General features: G+C 37.0%; 1 protein-coding gene across 4 annotated transcripts in view; it reads left to right on the top strand.

The window, feature by feature from the left end:
* Positions 1–854: 854 nt before the first annotated feature.
* The window catches only part of etfdh (electron transfer flavoprotein dehydrogenase), a 32,461-nt gene continuing 12,569 nt past the window's right edge, over positions 855–20,746 (top strand). The window contains exons 1-9 of one of the 4 annotated variants that reach the window (XR_012389486.1): positions 855–1,024; positions 3,954–4,097; positions 8,092–8,321; positions 9,930–10,011; positions 10,194–10,312; positions 12,753–12,830; positions 13,186–13,332; positions 15,987–16,809; positions 19,673–20,383. Coding sequence is in view for 1 of the 4 variants with exons in the window: in NM_001004598.1 (NP_001004598.1) it covers positions 994–1,024; positions 3,954–4,097; positions 8,092–8,321; positions 9,930–10,011; positions 10,194–10,312; positions 12,753–12,830; positions 13,186–13,332; positions 15,987–16,127; positions 20,240–20,383 (1,116 nt within the window). In the remaining 3 variants the exon portion in view is untranslated. 4 annotated transcript variants of the gene reach the window in all.

The raw sequence follows: 20,746 nt of genomic DNA, 5'->3' as shown, positions 1-20,746 counted from the left end.
TGTTAACATTTAATTTACATTCATTTTATTTCGTTTAATGTAAAGGTTTGCTTATTTTCATTATTACATTTTTATATTTTCACTTCCTATTTTATTGTTTTATTTTATTCATTCTGTCATTTAATTTCTCCAGTCTTTGTGTTTTCTTTTTTTAAAGACATGGAAAACTATATAAAGTTGATTTCAGCATCACCTAATATGACACCTGTAAGTAAATAATGACAGATAGTTTAAACACCAAAGAAATATCACATTAAAGTTGTGCCAACAGTGTGTGAATATAGCCAGCCTCTAATTCAGGGGTTCCCAAACTTTTCAGCTCGCGACCCCCAAAATAACAATTCCAGTGACTTGTGACCCCCACTATCCTTGGAGGTGGCTATCAACATACAAACATTGCACATAACGGTCCACACGCACCAATATAAACAAGCTTATTGACAACAGTGCAACAGTCTAACAACCATATTATTTTTTATATTAATATTAACCTTACTTAATGAGAATGGTGGGCAATGTTTACTGCACAAGACTACAGCACTATTCATGGTTTAAATTTGGAGACTGCCACTTGGAGCCTCTTCACTCGTGGACTTTATTTTCAATAGTATCTGGATGCAGCCTTTATAATGTAAGCTGAGATTTTTGTGTAGCTTTGTGTAAGAAATCTTACATAAAATAACCCTTATAAGTGCAAAACCATTTAGTGCACTTTTATGTCTTTCGTTTTTTCTTAATCTTTTTTCAATTTGTTTATTATAAATATCTTTTTAAAAATCCACATGTGCTCATGATCTGCGTCTCCATCTCCTATTTCCGGCGCGTCCTCTGACGTCATGTTGGGCTGCGCCAACACAGACGCGCTGCTCGAGTTGTGTTATGACACTTCTTCTGTAACAGGGTAAACAGAGGTGAGAAGTGTTTGTCCGCATTCAACCTGGAAAACCAGCCGAAGAGTTGAGCCGAGCCACAGCGGCACATACAGCTCCACAAATGTTGCCAGCAAGTAGATATACCCTCCAAGGTAACTCACTGTTGCGCTTCACTGTCGAGCAAGTTAGCCTGAACGCTAACAAAACCAAGCAAACCTCTGATTCTGTACAGCCGAGAGCGTGTTAACGCTCCTATTAAGCGGTTATTATCCGTTTATACACGGGGCATGTCATGTTTTGTGTTCTAAACGCTTTGTTTTGTCAGTTTGATAACTAACAGAAGCAGCTGTTCAACACTCAGGGAAAGTAGGGCAAAGGTCACTCGGATATGGGTCAGAGTTGTTGAGGTGAGGTTGGTTTTGTATTCGCATATTCGGACTTTCTCCCTAATATCGTTTCAGAAAAGTATACTTGGCTAATTCTAAATTGGGAAATCATGTTAGTCAATGACTATCAAAGTACAACATTGTGCAGTCGATTAAATAGTGCTAATGTTGTTTTTAATGGAGGCAAAGCTGGTTTTATATTTGGATATTCAGACATTCTCCTTAATGATATAGTTTCAGAAAAGTATTCTTTGCAAATTTTAAATAGGCAAATCATACTAGCAGCAAATGATTATCAAAGTACAGCATTATTCACAGTGAATTGTTTTGAAGTCATACTTGCATGCTAATTCCCATCGAATATTCAACGTAACATGGTAAACAATATAGAGACTGCTAAATGAACAAATGTGCGAATATAAAACCAACTTTACCTCTATTTGTTTTTAAGTCATATATTATGGGTGATTTCAGACCGAATAATATTTAGGGTTGCCTATCACAAGTTGTCACTGTTAAAAACGAACGAATGTGCGACTTTAAATCAACTTTACCTCAATGTCAGAGTGTGTGTCCTTATGTCTGAGAAGTAGACTTTTTAGTAATTCCTTCGTGTTTTAAATGTATTCATGAGGCCTACTGAAAGCAACCAAACAAGCTTGCCAGTCAGTCTTCTTATTTTAGATCACCTTAGCTGACCTGTTACTTAAAGAAGGATTTTGTAACAGCATAACCTGCGGTATACATTCATTCATTCATTTTCTTGACAGCTTAGTCCCTTAATTAATCCAGGGTCGCCACAGCGGAATGAACCGCCAACTTATCCAGCAAGTTTTTACGCAGCGGATGCCCTTCCAGCCGCAACCCATCTCTGGGAAACATCCACGCACACATTTAAACACACACTCATAGACTACGGACAATTAAGCCTACCCAATTCACCTGTACTGCATGTCTTTGGACTGTGGGGGAAACCGGAGCACCCGGAGGAAACGCACGCGAAGGCAGGGAGAACATGCAAACTCCACACAGAAACGCCAACTGAGCCGAGATTCGAACCAGCAACCCAGCAACCTTCTTGCTGTGAGGCGACAGCACTTCCTACTGTGCCACTGCCTCGCCCACCTGCGGTATAGTGTTGATCCATTGAGTTGATCAACTTTACGTGCACAATGGACATTAAACTGTGCCCTCATCCACTAATATTGTTATTCTTGGTATACATGAGCAAAAAAGGCTGTGTGCTAACCTTTTTTATGATTTATTTAAAGCAGTGGTTCTCAAACTGTGGTACGTGTACCACTAGTGGTACGCAGGTTTCCTTCTAGTGGTAGGCGGAGGAATCAAATATGTCATGTGTACATGCTACATATATTTCAAAATTTAACAAAAATGACTTGTATATAAATATATGATGACATATAGCCTATATTTCTGAGATCCAGGCAACATTTCCAGGTGTTTCTAACTATTCCAGGTGGCTACTTTATGTTAATACTTTTAAGTAGAGGATTATTTAAGAACAGTAACCTACATTTTTAAACTTTTAAAAGAACATTTTAATTTAAATGTTGACGTTTTTAAGAATTATTATTATTATTATTATTTTTTTTTTTTTTTTACAAATAAGCACAGTACAGTGTTAATGTTCAGACTATTTATTATGTTTAAAGTGACTTACAATAATAAATATTCTTAATAGTAGGAATTAATCTATTAACTATTTCAATATTGCTCTGTATGGTGGTACTTGGAAAGACAATAGGGTATATGCCGAGCTAGTGCTGTTCACATGCTAATACACTTCCGGTGACCTGTTATTGTGAACTTTTTTCCATTTTATACGGTTCCTTATACAGCATCGATGTTGTAATGTCATTAAAATACATTCAGTTAAATAAACTTTAGCATTTATTTAGTTGCTCAAGCGTAAAATGAGACAAAAAGCCGTTTACTCGCATGCGCCTGTCAGAATCGGCAGACTAACGTAGAAGCTCCATTGAATATACTGGGGTAAAATAAATGCTTGTATTATAAAGATATGGTGGGGAAAATGTAATGTAATGCAGTGCTTCTTGTACAATCTGAGACCCACTTTAAATCGGATATCACTCAGCTAGTGGAGATTGCTGATTTTTAAAGAAAACAGACCTTAAACGCACCAGATTTTGCATTGGCATTCACTTCGCCGGAAGCGCTTAACCCAGGTTACTGGCAAATTAAAAGTCCTATTAGCATGCTTCGGCATATACCCCATTGTTTTCTGAGGTGGTACTTGATGAAAAAAGTTTAAGAACCACTGATTTAAAGTATTCACGAAAACGTTCAGAGAACAATCACAATAATAAATGTATACACAGTGCACAGGATAAATAAATACACCCCCTTTGAAAATGTAATATTTTTACGCATTTCTCAGTGAAAACACTCAGCGATGCAATGCACTCAATGGAGTGAGTGACGTCACGGTGACGGGTTAGGGGTGGGGTTAGGTGAGCGCATTAAAAAGCATTGGATGCAGCTCAGATTGCACTGCACTAGATCTGCATCCAGACCCCTCTCGCCATTTGTGACCCAACTTGTGTTTGTAATGCTATACTATGTGATGTAGTAAGATGTGCTGTTAATGTGTATCTGTATGGGATTGATCTGCTATGTACTTGATCTGTATGTTTCCTTTATTGTGTTTTCACAGCACGGAGGTGTATACATGCACTGAAGGTGGTTAAAGCAGAGCATGTTGCTCCTCAGATTTACTCCACACGCTGGTTCTCCTCTGTGCCACGGATTACCACACATTACACAGTTTACCCCAGAGACAAGGACTCGCGATGGGAAGGTCAGTTCACATGATCCTCTTTTAATGTAAACACTGGGTACAAAGACTTTATGGGGACAGAGTTTATTATACGTTGAAAAAACAGCATTTATGAGAGAATACAAACATTTGTCTCTAAATATTATAGATATAAAAAAAAAATTAATGCAAAGATGCTGATTGTATTTGTTTTCTAGTTTTCTCTTGACGTTTTTATGAAATGAAGTGTCACCAGGAACAAAATAGAAATAGTTTTATCATATATTAACGGAAATATTCTTATTTTTGTATTAATTTGTTTGTGGTTTTTATGTTTTTATGTTATTCATGAATTGTTTTTGCCATAAAATGACTGGTATTGTTGACATAGCATTAAATGATTTTCATCATGCCTGCAAGTTTATTTTTTAAGCCTGTCTGTGAGTAAGACCAATAAAACTGTTTTCATACGTTACAATGGGATTTCCCCCAGGGTGTCCACAGAGTCTTAAAAAATATTAAAATGTCTTCAATTAAAAAAATTTTTAAAAAATGTAGGCCTTAAAAAGTCGGGTTGGGTTGAAGGTCTATATTTTCCTATGTCCAATTAAAAATTACCCAATCGGGCTGAAACCCAAATCACTAATAATCCATTTCAAACCTTTTTAATTGCAAAGAGATCTAATTTACAACAGCTGTCAGATGTTTCTACTGCAAATTCACTATATTAAATTTCATAATCAGGGAAAGAAAACTAAAGCAACACATCCCTTTACATGATCTTACATTAATATGAAAAAAGATTTACAGAAATAACCGAGCCATTAGAAAAAATCCTTAGAGTTTAGCCCTGCAGAAGTCTAAAATTTCATTTATAATGGTCTGAAAATGGTATTAAAAAGTCTTAATTATTAATTTCACTTGAAGAAACCTGCAGAAACCCTGTTCCTCATACATGAGAACATTTTAATTATCTATATAAACATTTATTAAGTTTGAATATTCTATAAAATATTATATATTGTTTAGTACTTTTTAAATTAAAATGTTTTAATTTTGTCCCTGTAAACACTTCTGTCACACTCTGGTAATTTCACCCTTAGTTTGACAGATGTATTTTTCACTTGTAATATGGATTATTGGGCTGTTATTATTCTCAGCATTGATTCTCATTATCTCAGTTCTTGGTAGCTGAGTTGACATTTACTGAACTTTGCCTCCAGAGTATCACTATATTTTTAGACCATAAACATTGCTTGTATTTAGTGTCTAGTTAGTTAGATGATACTGATTGTGATTGTCTGTTGTCATTTGGGCTGCATGATATTAGACTAATCTGACAATGCATATTTTGTTTTACTGCGATTTATATAGAAATGGAAATATAAATTTGCCTGATAATTTAAAGGGTCACGAAATCCCCCTGTTTCAGCAGGGTCTTTTCACACCTCTAGTTTGGAAAAAGTCAGGAAAGTGGGTGTGTCCAGCTCGGTTTAGGTGGGAGTGTCAGGGGAGGGAAAGAGGGAAGAGTTTGCATAAAAATGGGAGTTTCTGTTTGGGCATATGCTGATTTTCACAGAGGCAAAACAAAACACAGACGCAGGGTATAAAGACAGTGACTGTGTTTACATGGACATCAGTAATCCAATTATTTGCCAAATTCTTAATTTGTCGACTTTAACTGCAGTTTGACACTTTCACTTTCATTCAGGAACATTTCATGCATGCAAATCCAGATTTTACCATTTCCAGATGTGAAAAGCTCTCGTGTAAAATGTAAATGTTCCTTACAAGGGCATTTCTGTCACGTGCACTAATCCACACGTGAGTCCAGCTGCGCTCTCATAGTGCGAAAATGAAAAGAAAACTCTTCGTTGCATCACATTAATAAACGCAACACTGACAACCCATGTCTCCAGATTCTTGTTCTTCCACTTGTTTTGGCAACACAACGTGGCGTCTCTCTACTGTCTGAACACTGTAATGGGTAAAACCAAGGGGTCTTTAAATCTATCCTGCATATTAATGAAGTTGCAACTCATTCACAAATGAGCACGCTGATTGGTTTAAACCAAGTCTTTCTCATGAATAAATGCTGCACACTCAGAGACATCACGATGCCCTCGCAGGTACAGACATCCAGTCTCCACGCTGGAATACACTCAAGGATCCAATCGCCGTGACGCAGCTTCAAACCGGAACAACGAATTTGCTCAAAATAACACAAAAACAACCAATTTTTTACTTTTTCGTGAAATATGTGTCCTAATAGTGTTTATAGCGGCGTGGGGCACATATATGACTGTCAACAGCTCAAAAAATGTGTTTTGGTGTTTTGTGACCCTTTAATTAGCTCGGTTTGGAAATATTGCGTTGATTTAGATCTACTGGGATGATCAAGTCTTTTTCTATGCAGCACATCTGCATAAAATATAATAAATCACAAGCACTTATAAAAAAATGACAGAGCAAATATAAAAGTTAAATAAACTGTGCTCCATACTTTATCTTAACTCTGAGTCTAACAATAGAGAAATTGAGCAATGTAAAATAGCATGGTCATTATTGTATACATAATACAAAAATATAAATATATCTTTATATTTTATTCTTTAATAAATAATCCACACATTAAGGTATCGATGCTCAAGCGATATGTTGTTCAGCCCTAATTGTCATGAGGACAACACAGCCAACAGCTAACTCTCACATGGTTGCCCACTAAAGCTAGTCCGGTCAGTACCTGGATGGGAGACCACATGGGAAAGCTAGGTTGCAGCCAGAAGTGATGTTAGTGAGACCAGCAAGGAGTGCTCAACTTGTGGTCTTTGTGGGTCCTAACGCCCCAGTATATTGATGGGGACTCTATACTGCTCAGAGTTTCGGATGAGACGACTATACGGCTCAGTGAGCGCATTCTTTCGCATGAGAGACTCTGTGGTCAATAAGAATTCCAGGATGTCCTTTGAAAAGAGTAGGGTTTTAACCCCGGCATCCTGGCCTCTGTCCATCATGGTGCTGCAAACTGGTGGTGAATGAGGAGATTCCCAACCAAAAATGTGTAAAGAGCTTTGAATGTCCAGAAAAGCACTATATAAATGTAAGGAATTATTATTATTATTATTATTATTATTATTATTATTATTATTATTATTATTGCTATTATTGTTATTACATAAACTTTATACACAAATATACTTCATTAAACATGTGCATATAGACATCACCTATGTGATATATAACTGGATTATCTAAGTTTATATATAATACCTTTTAAGTATTAAGTGTGGTTTATTCATAAACTAATTTCGAGAGGATCACATGCTTATAATCAACATGGCTGGCTCCTTATTAGCCCCGTAATCAGCCCTATTAGATGATTACGGAAGCATTATAAATAACCTGAGTTTTTCACTCCAGTTATCTTCGTCTTGAAGCTCCCCCCCTTTCCACCCCTTCATCCACCTCCTTTTTCTGATCGGGCGACACGGTGGCCCAGTGGGTAGCACTGTTGCCTCACAGCAAGAACACCGCCGGTCCAACCTTCGGGCCGGTCGGTGTTTCTGTGCGGAGTTTGCATGTTCTCCCCGTGTTCGCGTGGGTTTCCCCCGGGTTCCCCGGTGTCCTCCCACCGTCCAAAAACATAAACCATAGCCAATCGACTAAAACAAATTATCACCCAATACAACCTTAGTTCACACTTCTCAGGGTGACAAGCAGGGGAGTTCTCGAGACCTACCTGACCTCAAACTCCCCTCTCGTCCTTCTAACGGGAGGGAGCCCCGGGCTTGAGGATATTATATGCCAAATACGCTTTTTTGATTATCAGCTAAGTGTGAACTCTTGAAAAGCTTTTAGGTTCTAGTTAATTAGTTAAAATTATTAGCAACTAATGAAGTTATGTTAACTAATAAATTTAACTTTTCTAACATTGATTGTAATGCAATAATGTGCACCTTTTGTTAAGCTGCTTTGTAACAATAATTATTGTGAACTGCATGACAAATGAAGTTGAATTATAATTGAATGTTTTCAGGGGTAGAAATGGAACGCTTCGCTGATGAGGCAGACGTTGTCATTATTGGTGGTGGTCCAGCCGGCCTATCAGCTGCAATCCGGCTGAAGCAGCTGGCCAATCAGCATGAGAAGGAGCTGCGGGTTTGTGTGGTGGAAAAGGCATCTCAGATCGGAGCTCACACACTGTCTGGAGCCTGTCTGGAGCCCACCGCACTTAACGAGCTCATTCCAGACTGGAAGGAGAGAGGGGTACAAATGCATTCTCTGCTGACATTTTATTAAAGAGCCCACATGTTTTTTGTAAACCTACAATAGATTTATTTAAAGTTGAAGTCAGAGTTATTCGCCCTCCTATGAATTTTCTTTTTCAAAATATTTCCCAAATGATGTTTAGCAGAGCAAGAAATTTTTCACAGTATTTCCTATAATATTTGTTTATTCTGCAGAAAATCTTGTTTGTTTTATTTTTTGCTATAATTAAAGCAGATTTAATAACTGTTTTAAGGTCAATATTATTACACCCCCTTTAGCAATACATATTTTTGATTGGCTACAAACTGTTGTTATACAATGACTTGCCTAGTCAACCTAATTACCCTAGTTAAGCCTTTAAACAGGGCTCACCAAACTTGTTCCTGGAGGGCCGGTGCCCTACAGATTTTAGCTCCAACTCTAATCAAACACACCTGAACAAACTACTCAAGGTCTTACTAGGTATACTTGAAACATCCAGGCTGGTGTGTTGAGGCAAGTTGGAGCTAAACCCTGCAGGGACACCGGCCCTCCAGGACCAAGATTGACGACCCCTGCCTTTAAATGTCACTTTAAGCTGAATACTAGTATCTTGAAAAATATCTAGTCACATATTATGTACTGTCATTAAGGTAAAGATAAACAAAATCAGTTATTAGACATTAGTTATTAAAACTATTATGTTTAGAAATGTGTTGAAGAAATGTGTGGAAAAAAGGTAAAAAAAATAAAATAAAAGAATTAAAACTTGACAGAGGGGGCTAATACTTCTGACACTTTAATTTTCTCATAATATCCATCGCAGCATCAGCTCTTTTCTCACAATATCAATACTCCTCTAAACGTTACCTTTCTGAGAGCCTGCTCTGCTCTGATTGGTCAGGTGACCCAGTCTATTGTGATTATCACATCAAAAGCAAGTTGATTATTAAAGCTTTGATTATGTTTGTCATTCACTAACAGCTAAATTGCATCCTACAATAAAACTAATATACAGCTAGCTCTATAAATATTGGGACATCGACACAACATTTTTGGCTCTATACACCAACACAATGGATTTAAAATAAAACATATCCATTGCTTTGCTTTAATTTTATTGTATTTATATCCAAATCAGGTGAACGCTGTAGGAATTACAACAGTTTGCATATGTGCCTCCCACTTGTTAAGGGTCCAAAAGTAATTGGACAATTGGCTTCTAAGCTGTTCTATGGCTGGATGTGTGTTATTCCCTCAATATCAAAATGACAATGAGCAGATAAAAGGTCCAGAGGTATTTTCAAGTGTGCTATTTGCATTTGGAATCTGTTGCCGTCAGCGTTCACCTGATTTTGATGTAAAAACCCTCAAGTTAAAGCTGACAGTCTGCAGTTAAAGCACGTCTTGTTTGTTTCATTTAAAATCAATTGTGTTGGTGTGTAGAGCCAAATATGTTAGAATTGTGTCGATGTCCCAATATTTATGGATCTGACTGTATGTAAATAGTAAAATGGGGCACTTAAAAATATTTATTATAATATCTAATAGACTCTGTCCCCTGTTTTTGATGTATTGGGTTCTATTTATGTGAATTTTCTGAGCTTCTTGATTTATGTCCAACAGGCACCATTGAACACTCCAGTTACAGAGGACAAGTTTTCCATTTTGACAGAAAAATACCGCATTCCCGTACCAATACTACCAGGTAGGTTATTTCCGTTGCATAAGGATGAGCTCACAATGCACACAATAGGACTGAAGTGACTTCAGAAGTATATAAATGTTCTTGTTTTGTCAGAATGTACTGAATGGTTTTATAACCTGCGCAAACCATAAGAGCTTTTTTCATGTCTGGGTTATTCACATCATGCAATTTGTGACGAACAGGACTTCCAATGAATAACCATGGAAACTACCTTGTTCGCTTGGGGCATTTTGTACGCTGGCTTGGGGAACAGGCGGAAGAGCTAGGAGTGGAGCTGTATCCAGGCTATGCCGCAGCTGAGGTCAGAATGCCTTGCTTTCCATTTCTAAAAGTGTGCTGTGTTTTCTATAAAATAAATTGCACTTGGCTATAAGATGCACTGGGTCAAAATTGCATTGAGAGAGAAAAAATAATCCTTTGACGTATACTTGGCATTTTTACATTTTGATGTACTGATTGTACAAAATAAAACATTTACATACAATAAACTAATTTTATTTCACACACAACAAATCATTTACATATAATGTCATTCATAAAGGCATATACTGTAGTCAACATTTGAAGTGGATTGTTACCATCAAAGTTGTCTTAAAACTATTGAACAACACCCATTCTTGTCCTAGGACAATTTTAAAAAACATTTTTGATTCACTTTGTATTCCAGAAGACTTATTTAATAAATGAACTCTTATGGACATATTTAACGAAGTGAAACCAGAAAAGATTTTAGAATTTTTATCATGGATCAACACTAAAAATCTTATTTAATTTATGTATTCATTTGTTTGTTGATTTTAAATTATATATTTATTGTTGAAAGGTTCCTGCCATGAAAATAGCCTTGGTTGCTGACATGGCATTAAATAAAGAAATACCTTACATTACATTGATTCACTTTGAATGATAACTACTGTATATTTAAACAGATATGCATTGAAACAAAAATTATTAAACACATTGAAACGCAAATATTAAAGTGGCATTTACTATTAAGGGCACACAATATAAAATTTTTCCCACTAGAGGGTGTTTATTCACAACAAACAAAGACATGACTGAGTGTGGAATCATGGGAGTTGAGGTTTTTATTACATCATATGCACACCTACAGAAATAATGATGATGGATAAGCTAAAGTATTAAACTCCTACATCATGATAGAATGAAACAGAATAAGGCTGAAAGTAGTCAAAGTGAAGAGAATCGCTGAAGCAATTTCTGTTAAGAAAGGATCATGTGCAGCATGAGAGCAGCAGAGCTTTTATTATGCCACAGTCCATGATCACGTGGAGAAGCAGCAGCACTGTTTTATCAGACTAAATAGATTTTAGTCTTCTGTTAAAATGCTGCTCTGTGCAGTTTAATAAAACACAACATATTAAAGCGTCTTTGCTAGTTTTTTAATATTAAGCCAAAGCAGATATTGATATTGTGTGAGGTTAATGACATAAACGCAGCACACGCTCAGTCTAACTAGTAAAAATGTATTATTTCTGTGTTTGAATGTTATTTGAAACATTTGCAATTATTGAAACATAATTCAAGTACACAAGTCAACAATATAAATAACACTGTTCAAGTGTTGTGCTTTAATTAACATCCATTATAAACATCAAGCCTAAATGGATAGTTTAAGCCTGATAAAATAAAAGTTTAAAATGAACACAAGTGGCCACAATAGATGTCATTGAACACATGTAAATATGAAGTGAAAATAGGGATCTCATCTGGTTTCTGAAAATGCTTAACTGCTAAACAAATACACTACCTGACAAAAGTCTTGTCGCCTATCCATGTTGTAGGAACAGCAAATAATAACTTGACTTCTGGTTGATAATTTGGTATTAGAAGTGGCTTATATGAAAGGCAAAGACCTCTAGATTACACTTATTTTACCAGAATAAATTACGATCATGCCTTGACTTTTAATTATTTGATTAGGACATTAAGGTCTGACTTTGCTTGGACAAGAGTCTTGTCACTGAACAGAAATAATGTCCAGTATAGAATATAAAGTCATGCTGCAGTGGAAACAGAATGAATATTGTGTCTGACTCCATCATGAGCTTGGAGGACTGCATCCATACATCTCTGCAATGACTCAATTCACTCATTAATAAAGTCATCTGGAATGGCAAAGAAAGTGCTCCTGCAGGACTCCCAGAGTTTATCAAGATTCTTTGGATTCATCTTCAATGCCTCCTCCATCTTAGCTCAGACATGCTCAATAATGTTCATGTCGGGTGACTGGGTTGGCCAATCCTAGAGAACCTCGACCTTTGCTTTCAGGAGCTTTGATGTGGAGGCTGAAGTATGAGAAGGAGCGCTATCCTGCTGAAGAATTTGCCCTCTCCTGTGGTTTGTAATGTAATGGGCAGCACAAATGTCTTGATACCTCAGGCTGTTGATGTTGCCATCCACTCTGCAGATCTCTCGCTGGCCCCTATACTGAATGTAACCACAAACCATGATTTTTCCTTTACCAAACTTGACTGATTTCTGTGAGAATCTTGGTTTTGTGCAGGTTAAAGTAGATCTTCTGCAGTATTTGTGATGATTGGGATGCAGCTCAACAGATGATTCATCAGACAAACCTTCTGCCACTTTTCCAAATGATTAACTAGAAGTCAAGTTATTATTTCCTACTTTTACAACTGGGATCGACGACAATACTTTTGTCAGGTAGATGCGTTTCTTATATTAACATCCTGCTTTGCAAACCTGTGATTGACCTCCAGGTGCTGTTTCATGAAGATGGAAGTGTGAAAGGAATTGCAACCAATGATGTTGGCATTGCTAAAGACGGCTCTCCAAAGGTTTGTCACAACCATTTGGTTTTCTACATCAGTATACCTAAAATATGCAATGCTGTTCTGATGAAACTCTCACCCGGAGTTCACCTTTCAAACACATCTCATGATTATAGTGATTTATATTCATAAGAAAAAAAAGTTAGATGTTCATACCAAGGCTAAATGAGTTTCTGAAGTGCACAGAGGGAATATAAGTAACTCTGGGTAAAGTGATTCTAGTGTGTGTGTGTGTGTGTGTGTGTGTGTGTGTGTGTGTGTGTGTGTGTGTGTGTGTGTGTGTGTGTGTGTGTGTGTGTGTGTGTGTTGTATATTTATGTGCTATTACCAGCACATTTCACGCTCTGTTGAACTCCTCCAGGATGTGTTTGAGAGAGGGATGGAGCTCCACGCGAAGGTCACTATGTTTGGTGAAGGCTGCCATGGACATCTGGCCAAGCAACTGTACAAACAGTTTAATCTGAGGGAGAAGTGTGAGCCGCAGACTTACGCCATCGGCCTCAAAGAGGTACAAGAAAACACTCTTACCTGGCTGATGATTCAGTATGATCATACAAATATTATTATATAATAAGTTCTGGGCAAAAAAGAATCGCATCCAAAATGAAATTTGTTTTGAGTGTATGTGTGTGTACTGTGTATATAGACTATTTCAATGCGGTCATGTCATTGGCCTGTGAACATTTCCTGCTTATCAAACTATTTCATAACTCTAACAAGAGGCAATTCAACTATAACCTAATGTTAAAACAGCTGTCATAACATTATTTTTCAAAACATGGGTCTTTTTGGATTCTTGGAGGCTAATGAAACTAATAATGTAAAACAGGAAATACATTGGAACCATTGTTTTTGTTTACATCCCTCAAAATACTCTATATAAATACACACATGCATGCATATATTTGACAAAATGCTTATTTATATTTAGATATAAAAAATATATATATGTATGTGATACGAATTACATATAAATCTAACAAAATTTTGTATATCATATATTCATATTGTGTTAAACATGTATAACACAAAAACATATGTCATGTCAAAGCAAACTTTTAATTTTTATTTAACCTTTGCCCTGCGATAAATATAATATAATATAATATAATATAATAATATAGTATAATATAGTATAATTAGTGCTGTCAATTGATTAAAAAAAATTACTAATTAATCGCACCTTTTAAAAAAAATAATTTATTGTCATTTTGGCTATTTAAATGTAAAATTAATGTAAACGCAAGACAAAAAATATTTAAATTCAAAATATAATTGTTTAATAGAATTTTTGTTTAACTTGTAACACAGATTTCTTCATGTAAACAACATACCCACAATAAACCATCAAGATCCTGGCTTGACAGCCATATTTATTACAGAAATTAAAACACAGGCATGTTAATGACATTTAAATTTCAAAACAATCAATGCCAATAAAGAAAACATTGATTTCCATGTTGGATTCTAAGTGGACTGCAAAAAAATGCCAAAATACAGGAATTGCAGATATGGAAAATGAAAAATTATAATAAACTACAGAATACAAACTGTTGCACTCATTGTAAAGTTTTATTGCTGTGAGTTGAGAACATTAATTATAGAGTAGAAACAATTTTGCTTAATCCTCCTTTACATTCATCCAGTTGCTAAGACTAGGAGTATCCCGCAAGTGCACAGAGACTCCCAAATGCCCGCAAATGAATTATATTTTCTTGCAGACCGGTCGTTAAATACATTGCACACCCCTCTTGCCCCTACTCAGATACCTCACTCCACCCCTGACACCCCTCAACAGGCCTGACACAGACACACACACAGACAGACACACACTCAACGCACTGCAGACGTTTTGGCCCTAACGGCCTTCCATACTGGAGCGACTCCCCTCAGATTCAACACGCATGATCACGTTCATCAAATTTGCTAAGCGTCCTAAACTAAGCGTCCTAAAGTATTACTGTATTTCACAAGGATTCTTACACAACGACGCGAAGCGTACGCTTTCGTTGCGTTTAATGAGGAAACACGCTAAACTTGTAAGGCTCATGCTGAAAGGCAGAGTAATGCCCTGTCTTTGACAGCTCGCAACTTCACCAGAAGTTCTGAGTACATTTACATAAGACACCAATACTCCGATTTTAATATGATTAAGATAATACTCCTATTAAAATTCTACCGTGTAGCCTTAAAAGGAACCTTACCTTACAGGAACACCGAGTCACGAAATGCGGAGGATTTTCTTTCTGTTCGCCATGGGGTATCAACTTACAACAGATGTCAAAAGTTAAAAATGAAACACATGCATGAAACTCTGGATAACCTGTGATGCAACTAATTGTTTTATACTGGAACTTGCCTTCAAAAAGTGCTTCCTTGGTCTTATCCACATTTATTGCATGTTGAACACACGTCCACCACAACAGGAAGTAAAAAAAACCTGAACTGCGTTAATTGCGTTAATTTTTTTTAACGCGTTAATTATTTAAAATTAATCGCATGCGTTAACGCGTTAATTTTGACAGCGCTAAATATAATATATTATAATATAATATAATATAATATAATATAATATAAATCTTAAATATTAATCTTCTCATGTTCACTTTGAAGTCACTTTTATTCTATACGCAGCAACATTTATAGTGATAATAGAGAGTAACTTTCCATCTCTGTCATTGCTTTGATTTCGAAAAAAAAAGAAAATAAGACTTGAAAACTTTTTTCATAATAGAATGTTGTGTATTATTAGGATTTATTGCGTATGTATAGTGAATGATGGATTTTTATTTTATTTTTTATTTTATTTCTATTTAGTTTTATTTTCATTTATTTTTATTTTATTTTTTTACATTTATTTTTTTTATTTTTGTTTTATTTTATTTAAATATATTTTTGTTTTATTTAATTTTATTATTTTTATTTATTTTTGTTTTTATTTTATTTTATTTTCATTTATTTTCATTTATTTTAGTTTTTTTATTTTATTTTTGTATTATTTTGTTTGAATTAATACTATAATTATTTTATTGATTATGAATGTGTGAATGGGGCATAAAATGAGCAATGTCTGTTGGTTTGTTTTAAAGTGTTTTGTGATTGATAGTTTAAAATGTTAATAAAAAGATGCAATTAAAAAGAAAACTCTTTGATTTGTTTCAGCTCTGGGTTATTGATGAGAAGAAGTGGCGACCGGGACGAGCAGAGCACTCAGTCGGCTGGCCTCTGAACAGGAACACATACGGAGGCACTTTCCTGTACCACCTCAACGAAGGAGAACCACTGGTGGCCCTGGGCTTTGTCGTAAGTCATCTTGATCCTCAACATTCTGGGTCAAACGCACATATTTAATATTGAAAAGATTCCTCTTTGAAGCCTTAATCATAAAGCTGAATGTTCTGGATTGATGTCTTTGTCAGGAGGCTTTGATCTGTATGGATATTATTGACCTCGTTCATTATGTTCTTTCATAATCTAAAATGTGAGTGGGAAAAGGCTTTGAACTCTGACGTTGTTGCGGTTCAGGGTCTGTCATGAGGACATTTTCTCATCCCCTCTGAAAATTTAGGATATCAAAATTACTTCTTTTTTTTTTTAAGAGTCATTTCGTAGAGTGCTGGTGATTCATAGAAAATAGCCTCCGTTCCAGACGCCTTGAGTTTGGCAGTGATGATGGGTTATTATCCAATGCCGTCATGGCTCTAGATGTACGGTGCAGTGTTTAATTTACCCAATTGCGTGATTGCTTTGAATTGTTTGTACTTTTAAGTACGTTTCACTCACTTGCAGAGCTGAAATGCAGAGACATTGCTGGCTCATGATGTTGTGTGTGTAAATGTAGTTCCGTTCAAAAGTTTTAGTGTTTGTTTTTAAGGAAATTAATTTAAAATAGACTTGTATTCGGCAAAGATTCATTAAATCAGGGCCACAGCCATATCACCCTGCAGCCCAAGACCGGTTACTCACTGAAGCTAAGCAGGGCTGAGTCTGGTCAGTACCTGGATGGGAGACCACATGGGAATACTAGGTTGCTGTTGGAAGTGGTGTTAGTGAGGCCAGCAGGGAGCGCTCAACCTGTGGTCTGTGTGATTGCCCCAGTAAAAGTGAAGGGGACACTACGCTGTCAGTGGGCGCCGTCTTTCGGATGAGATGTTAAACCGAGGTCCTGACTCTCTGTGGTCATTAAAAATCCCATGGCACTTTCCGTGAAAGAGCAGGGGTCCCTCTATCGGCCCTTACGATCATGGCCTCCCAATCATCCCCTTCCACCAATTGGCTCTCCACTCCACCAATAGCTGGTGTGTGGTGAGTGCACTGGCGCTGTTGTCCTGTGGCAGCCGTCGCATCATCCAAGTGGATGCTGCACACTGTTGGTGGTGTGGAGAGACCCCCCTCATGATTGTGAAGCGCTTTGGGTGTATGGCCATACACAACAATTGTGCTATATAAATGCACATTACATTAAATTGGTCAAAAGAAGCAGTAAAAGCATTTATACTGTTCAAAAACATTTTTCTTAATAATAATAATAATAATAATAATAATTTTCTCATTAATCTCAATCTCAAGTCAGTTTTATTGTCTAATAAGCTGAATATTCTTGATATACAGTTCAGTGCAGATGAGATCACAGTCCTCTCAGGTCCCGTTTACACTAGTGCGTTTCAGTTTTTAAATGGCGTTTTAGAATTAAAACGATCCGCGTCCACACTAGCGTTTAACCCAGCGTTTCTGAACAGCTCTCCGTCCACACAACACACACTCTGGCATGCGCTGCAGCATATCTAGCCAGATCGGAGCTGTGCACGTCAGACTGTTCATTAAGGATCTACCGCTGGATCCAAGCTCACTATATTTCTTAAACGTGATATTTAATTCATCTAGTTGTCTATATCTAACGACATATTCCCAGACTTTGGTGTTTTCAATTCAATTCAGCTTTATTTGTATAGCGCTTTTACAATGTAGATTGTGTCAAAGCAGCTTCACATAAATGGTCATAGTAACTGGAACAGTGTGGTTCAGGTTTTAGTGTTTAAGTTCAGTTCAGTTCAGTTTAGCTCAGTTCAGTGTAATTTAATCATTACTGAGAGTTCAAACACTGAAGAGCAAATTCATCGATGCGTAGCTCTACCAATCCTGAACCATGCGAGGCAGTGGCGACAGCGGAGAGGGAAAAAAAACTTCACCTGATGGGAGTGAAGAAAAAAACCTTGAGAGAACCAGGCTGTTTCTCAATATGCGTTCTTCAGCGATCTTGCGTCCTCGTGTTCTCGTGCAACGTCATCATCAGCTGCCTAAGTTCAGTTCCAATACTCAAGACCGCAAGTACGGAGGACGCGTGAAACTTCCCGGATGTGTTCTTGATATCGAGGACGCACTGATGCAGACTTGAGCAATGAACTCACTCTGGAAGTCCCAGAAGTCATTGCGACTGGAGGTGGGAAGCACTGCATTTTATCTAGATTTATTATTAAAGTTCATAGATATGAACTATTTACCTCAGGAGTTTCCCTAAATGAAACGGTGAAAGTAAACATTACCATGGACATCTTAATAAAGGAATAAACACATTAAGGGTGTTTGTTTGCTGAAATTCGTATTAAAATCTGTTTTATTTATATTGTGCAACATATATTTATAATGTTTTATACAAAGTATATATTTTGAAAAGGGGAAAAACAATAAATCGTTGAATGAATGCTGTAATGTTTAAATAATTTACCATTTAAAACACGTCAAGGTCATGTGACCATCAGGAAGAACGCAGCATCTCAATTCTCAAAGGACGCGTTCTCTGCCCTCGCGGTCTCCTGAGTTCGTTCTTCCGAGGACACCTGGCAAGACCGATCTCCACAAGAACACAAGTCCGTTCTCTGCGTTCTTGGAATTGAGAAACAGCCCCAGACTCAGTTGGACACGACCATTTTAATTTCTCCGCTGGCCAAAAGTCTTGTGCAGAGCTTCATTCGCCGTGGTTAAGGCTGGAAGATGGCCTCAGCGAAGACTCGTCTGTCCCTGGAGCGTCGCTGGAATCAGACTCATGTTCTCCACTCCCCATGACCATCAGCGCAGCAGCAGCTCAGGATATGGCCTGGTCCCGGATATGGAATCCTTGGGATCATCACGTCGCTGGTCTTGGATCCAATCAGTGACTCCGCATAATCTGAGGACCTCGGGATGAGTATCCCCAGATGAAAATAGAGAATAAAGAGAATAATTAGCGTAGCTGCTGTTCATATTGTATATAAACAAGATGCAGAAGCCTGTGTGGAACCCGCTAGGTGATGCATTGAGTGTATGCTTTACTAAACAGATGGGTCTTTAATCTAGTTTTGAACTTGGAGAGTGTGTCTGAGCCTCGGACGTTATCAGGAAGGCTATTTCAGAGTGTAGGAGCCATGAAAGAGAAGGCTCGACCTCTTTTACTTGAAGAATCTATTACTTGTTCTCAGGTAACGTGTTTTGGCTGAGCGCAAAGATAAGTTATTAATTAATGTAACCACGTTCATTCTGTATATTGACTCATTGCTTGCCTTTATTTCATATGAAGTATAAACTTATTGTACATTATATTTTTATCATGGCCATTATTGACTATTAACACTGATTTTTAGCACGAGAGAGTGTATGTTTCGTATCTTTAATGAAAATAAAATGAGGCAGTGATGTTAAAGGTTCCGTCTTGTTATAAATATGCACAAAGTGAAGATGACGCTTATATATGCAGCACGACGCCTCAACATTTCTGCTGTCTGTTAAGTTGTTAATATCAAAATGAAAATAGCAGTTCTTTATATTATGTTTTTATTTTATTGTTAAGATAGTGAAACAACATACGTATCCAGGATGATGTGAATAAGGTTAGAACACTGTTCCCTTTGGATATTTACCGACATGTCCACGGGAGTCCATATAAAACTTGCGAAGTCTGAAATTACAAGGAAAGGATGCAGGACTGAACTGTGTGTGTAGGCTACCTAATATTAAGGAAAAGCCCCAATCAGAGAGGCGAATGTCTGCAGTCCTGCCTCAGTTTTCAGATGTCTCCGTTTTCCCCCATCCACACTGAGATGGAGCAGCAGCGTTTTAGAATGAAAACGACCTCTTCAGCGTTTCCAAAACGCTTGGTTTTCGGCGCTCGAAAATTCCGGCGTAGTGTGGACGAATGGCGTAACCGTAGCAAAACTTACACTCGTTATCAATGAGTATAACTAAAACACATTAGTGTAAACGGGGCCTCAGCCTACAGTGCAAACAAGCAATATACAGTGCATCTGGAAAGTATTCATAACGCTTCACTTTTCCCACATTTTTTAATGTTACAGCCTTATTTCAAAATGGATTAGCAGACAACCAAGCCCGATGCAGTTATTGTACTGGGTTGAACTGTAAATCTGTCTCTGTCTACTTAGGTAGGTTTGGACTACACTAATCCCTACATGAGTCCATTCAGGGAGTTCCAGCGCTGGAAGCATCACCCTTCGGTGATGTCCACCCTGGAGGGAGGAAACAGGATTGCATATGGAGCCAGAGCCCTCAATGAAGGAGGCTTTCAGGTAGGCCTATGATAGTATCAAACATTTTTGTTGTAATTATTTGCTATAGCTTTCATCATGGTATATGATATTATCATGATATTGATCTAAGCTGCAAAAAAGATTGCTTTAATAGGTATAATACCAAAAAAACAAAAAACAGTGTATTGATTTATAGTATATAAAAAAACAAACATAAGTAGCAAAAGATTCAAAGTAAATCGGCACACTACCACTTTAGCTCTCAAAAAAATTTTAATGTCAAAATTACAAAATCACTACGTTTCGACCGACATGGTCTTCATCACCTGATGAAGACCATGTCGGTCGAAACGTAGTGATTTTGTAATTTTGACATTAAAATTTTTTTGAGAGCTAAAGTGG

Source organism: Danio rerio, chromosome 14 (assembly GCF_049306965.1).
Source record: "Danio rerio strain Tuebingen ecotype United States chromosome 14, GRCz12tu, whole genome shotgun sequence".
Taxonomy (NCBI): domain Eukaryota; kingdom Metazoa; phylum Chordata; class Actinopteri; order Cypriniformes; family Danionidae; genus Danio; species Danio rerio.
The sequence above is the reverse complement of the archived record's forward strand: the minus strand, read 5'-3'. Positions and strand labels throughout refer to the sequence as shown.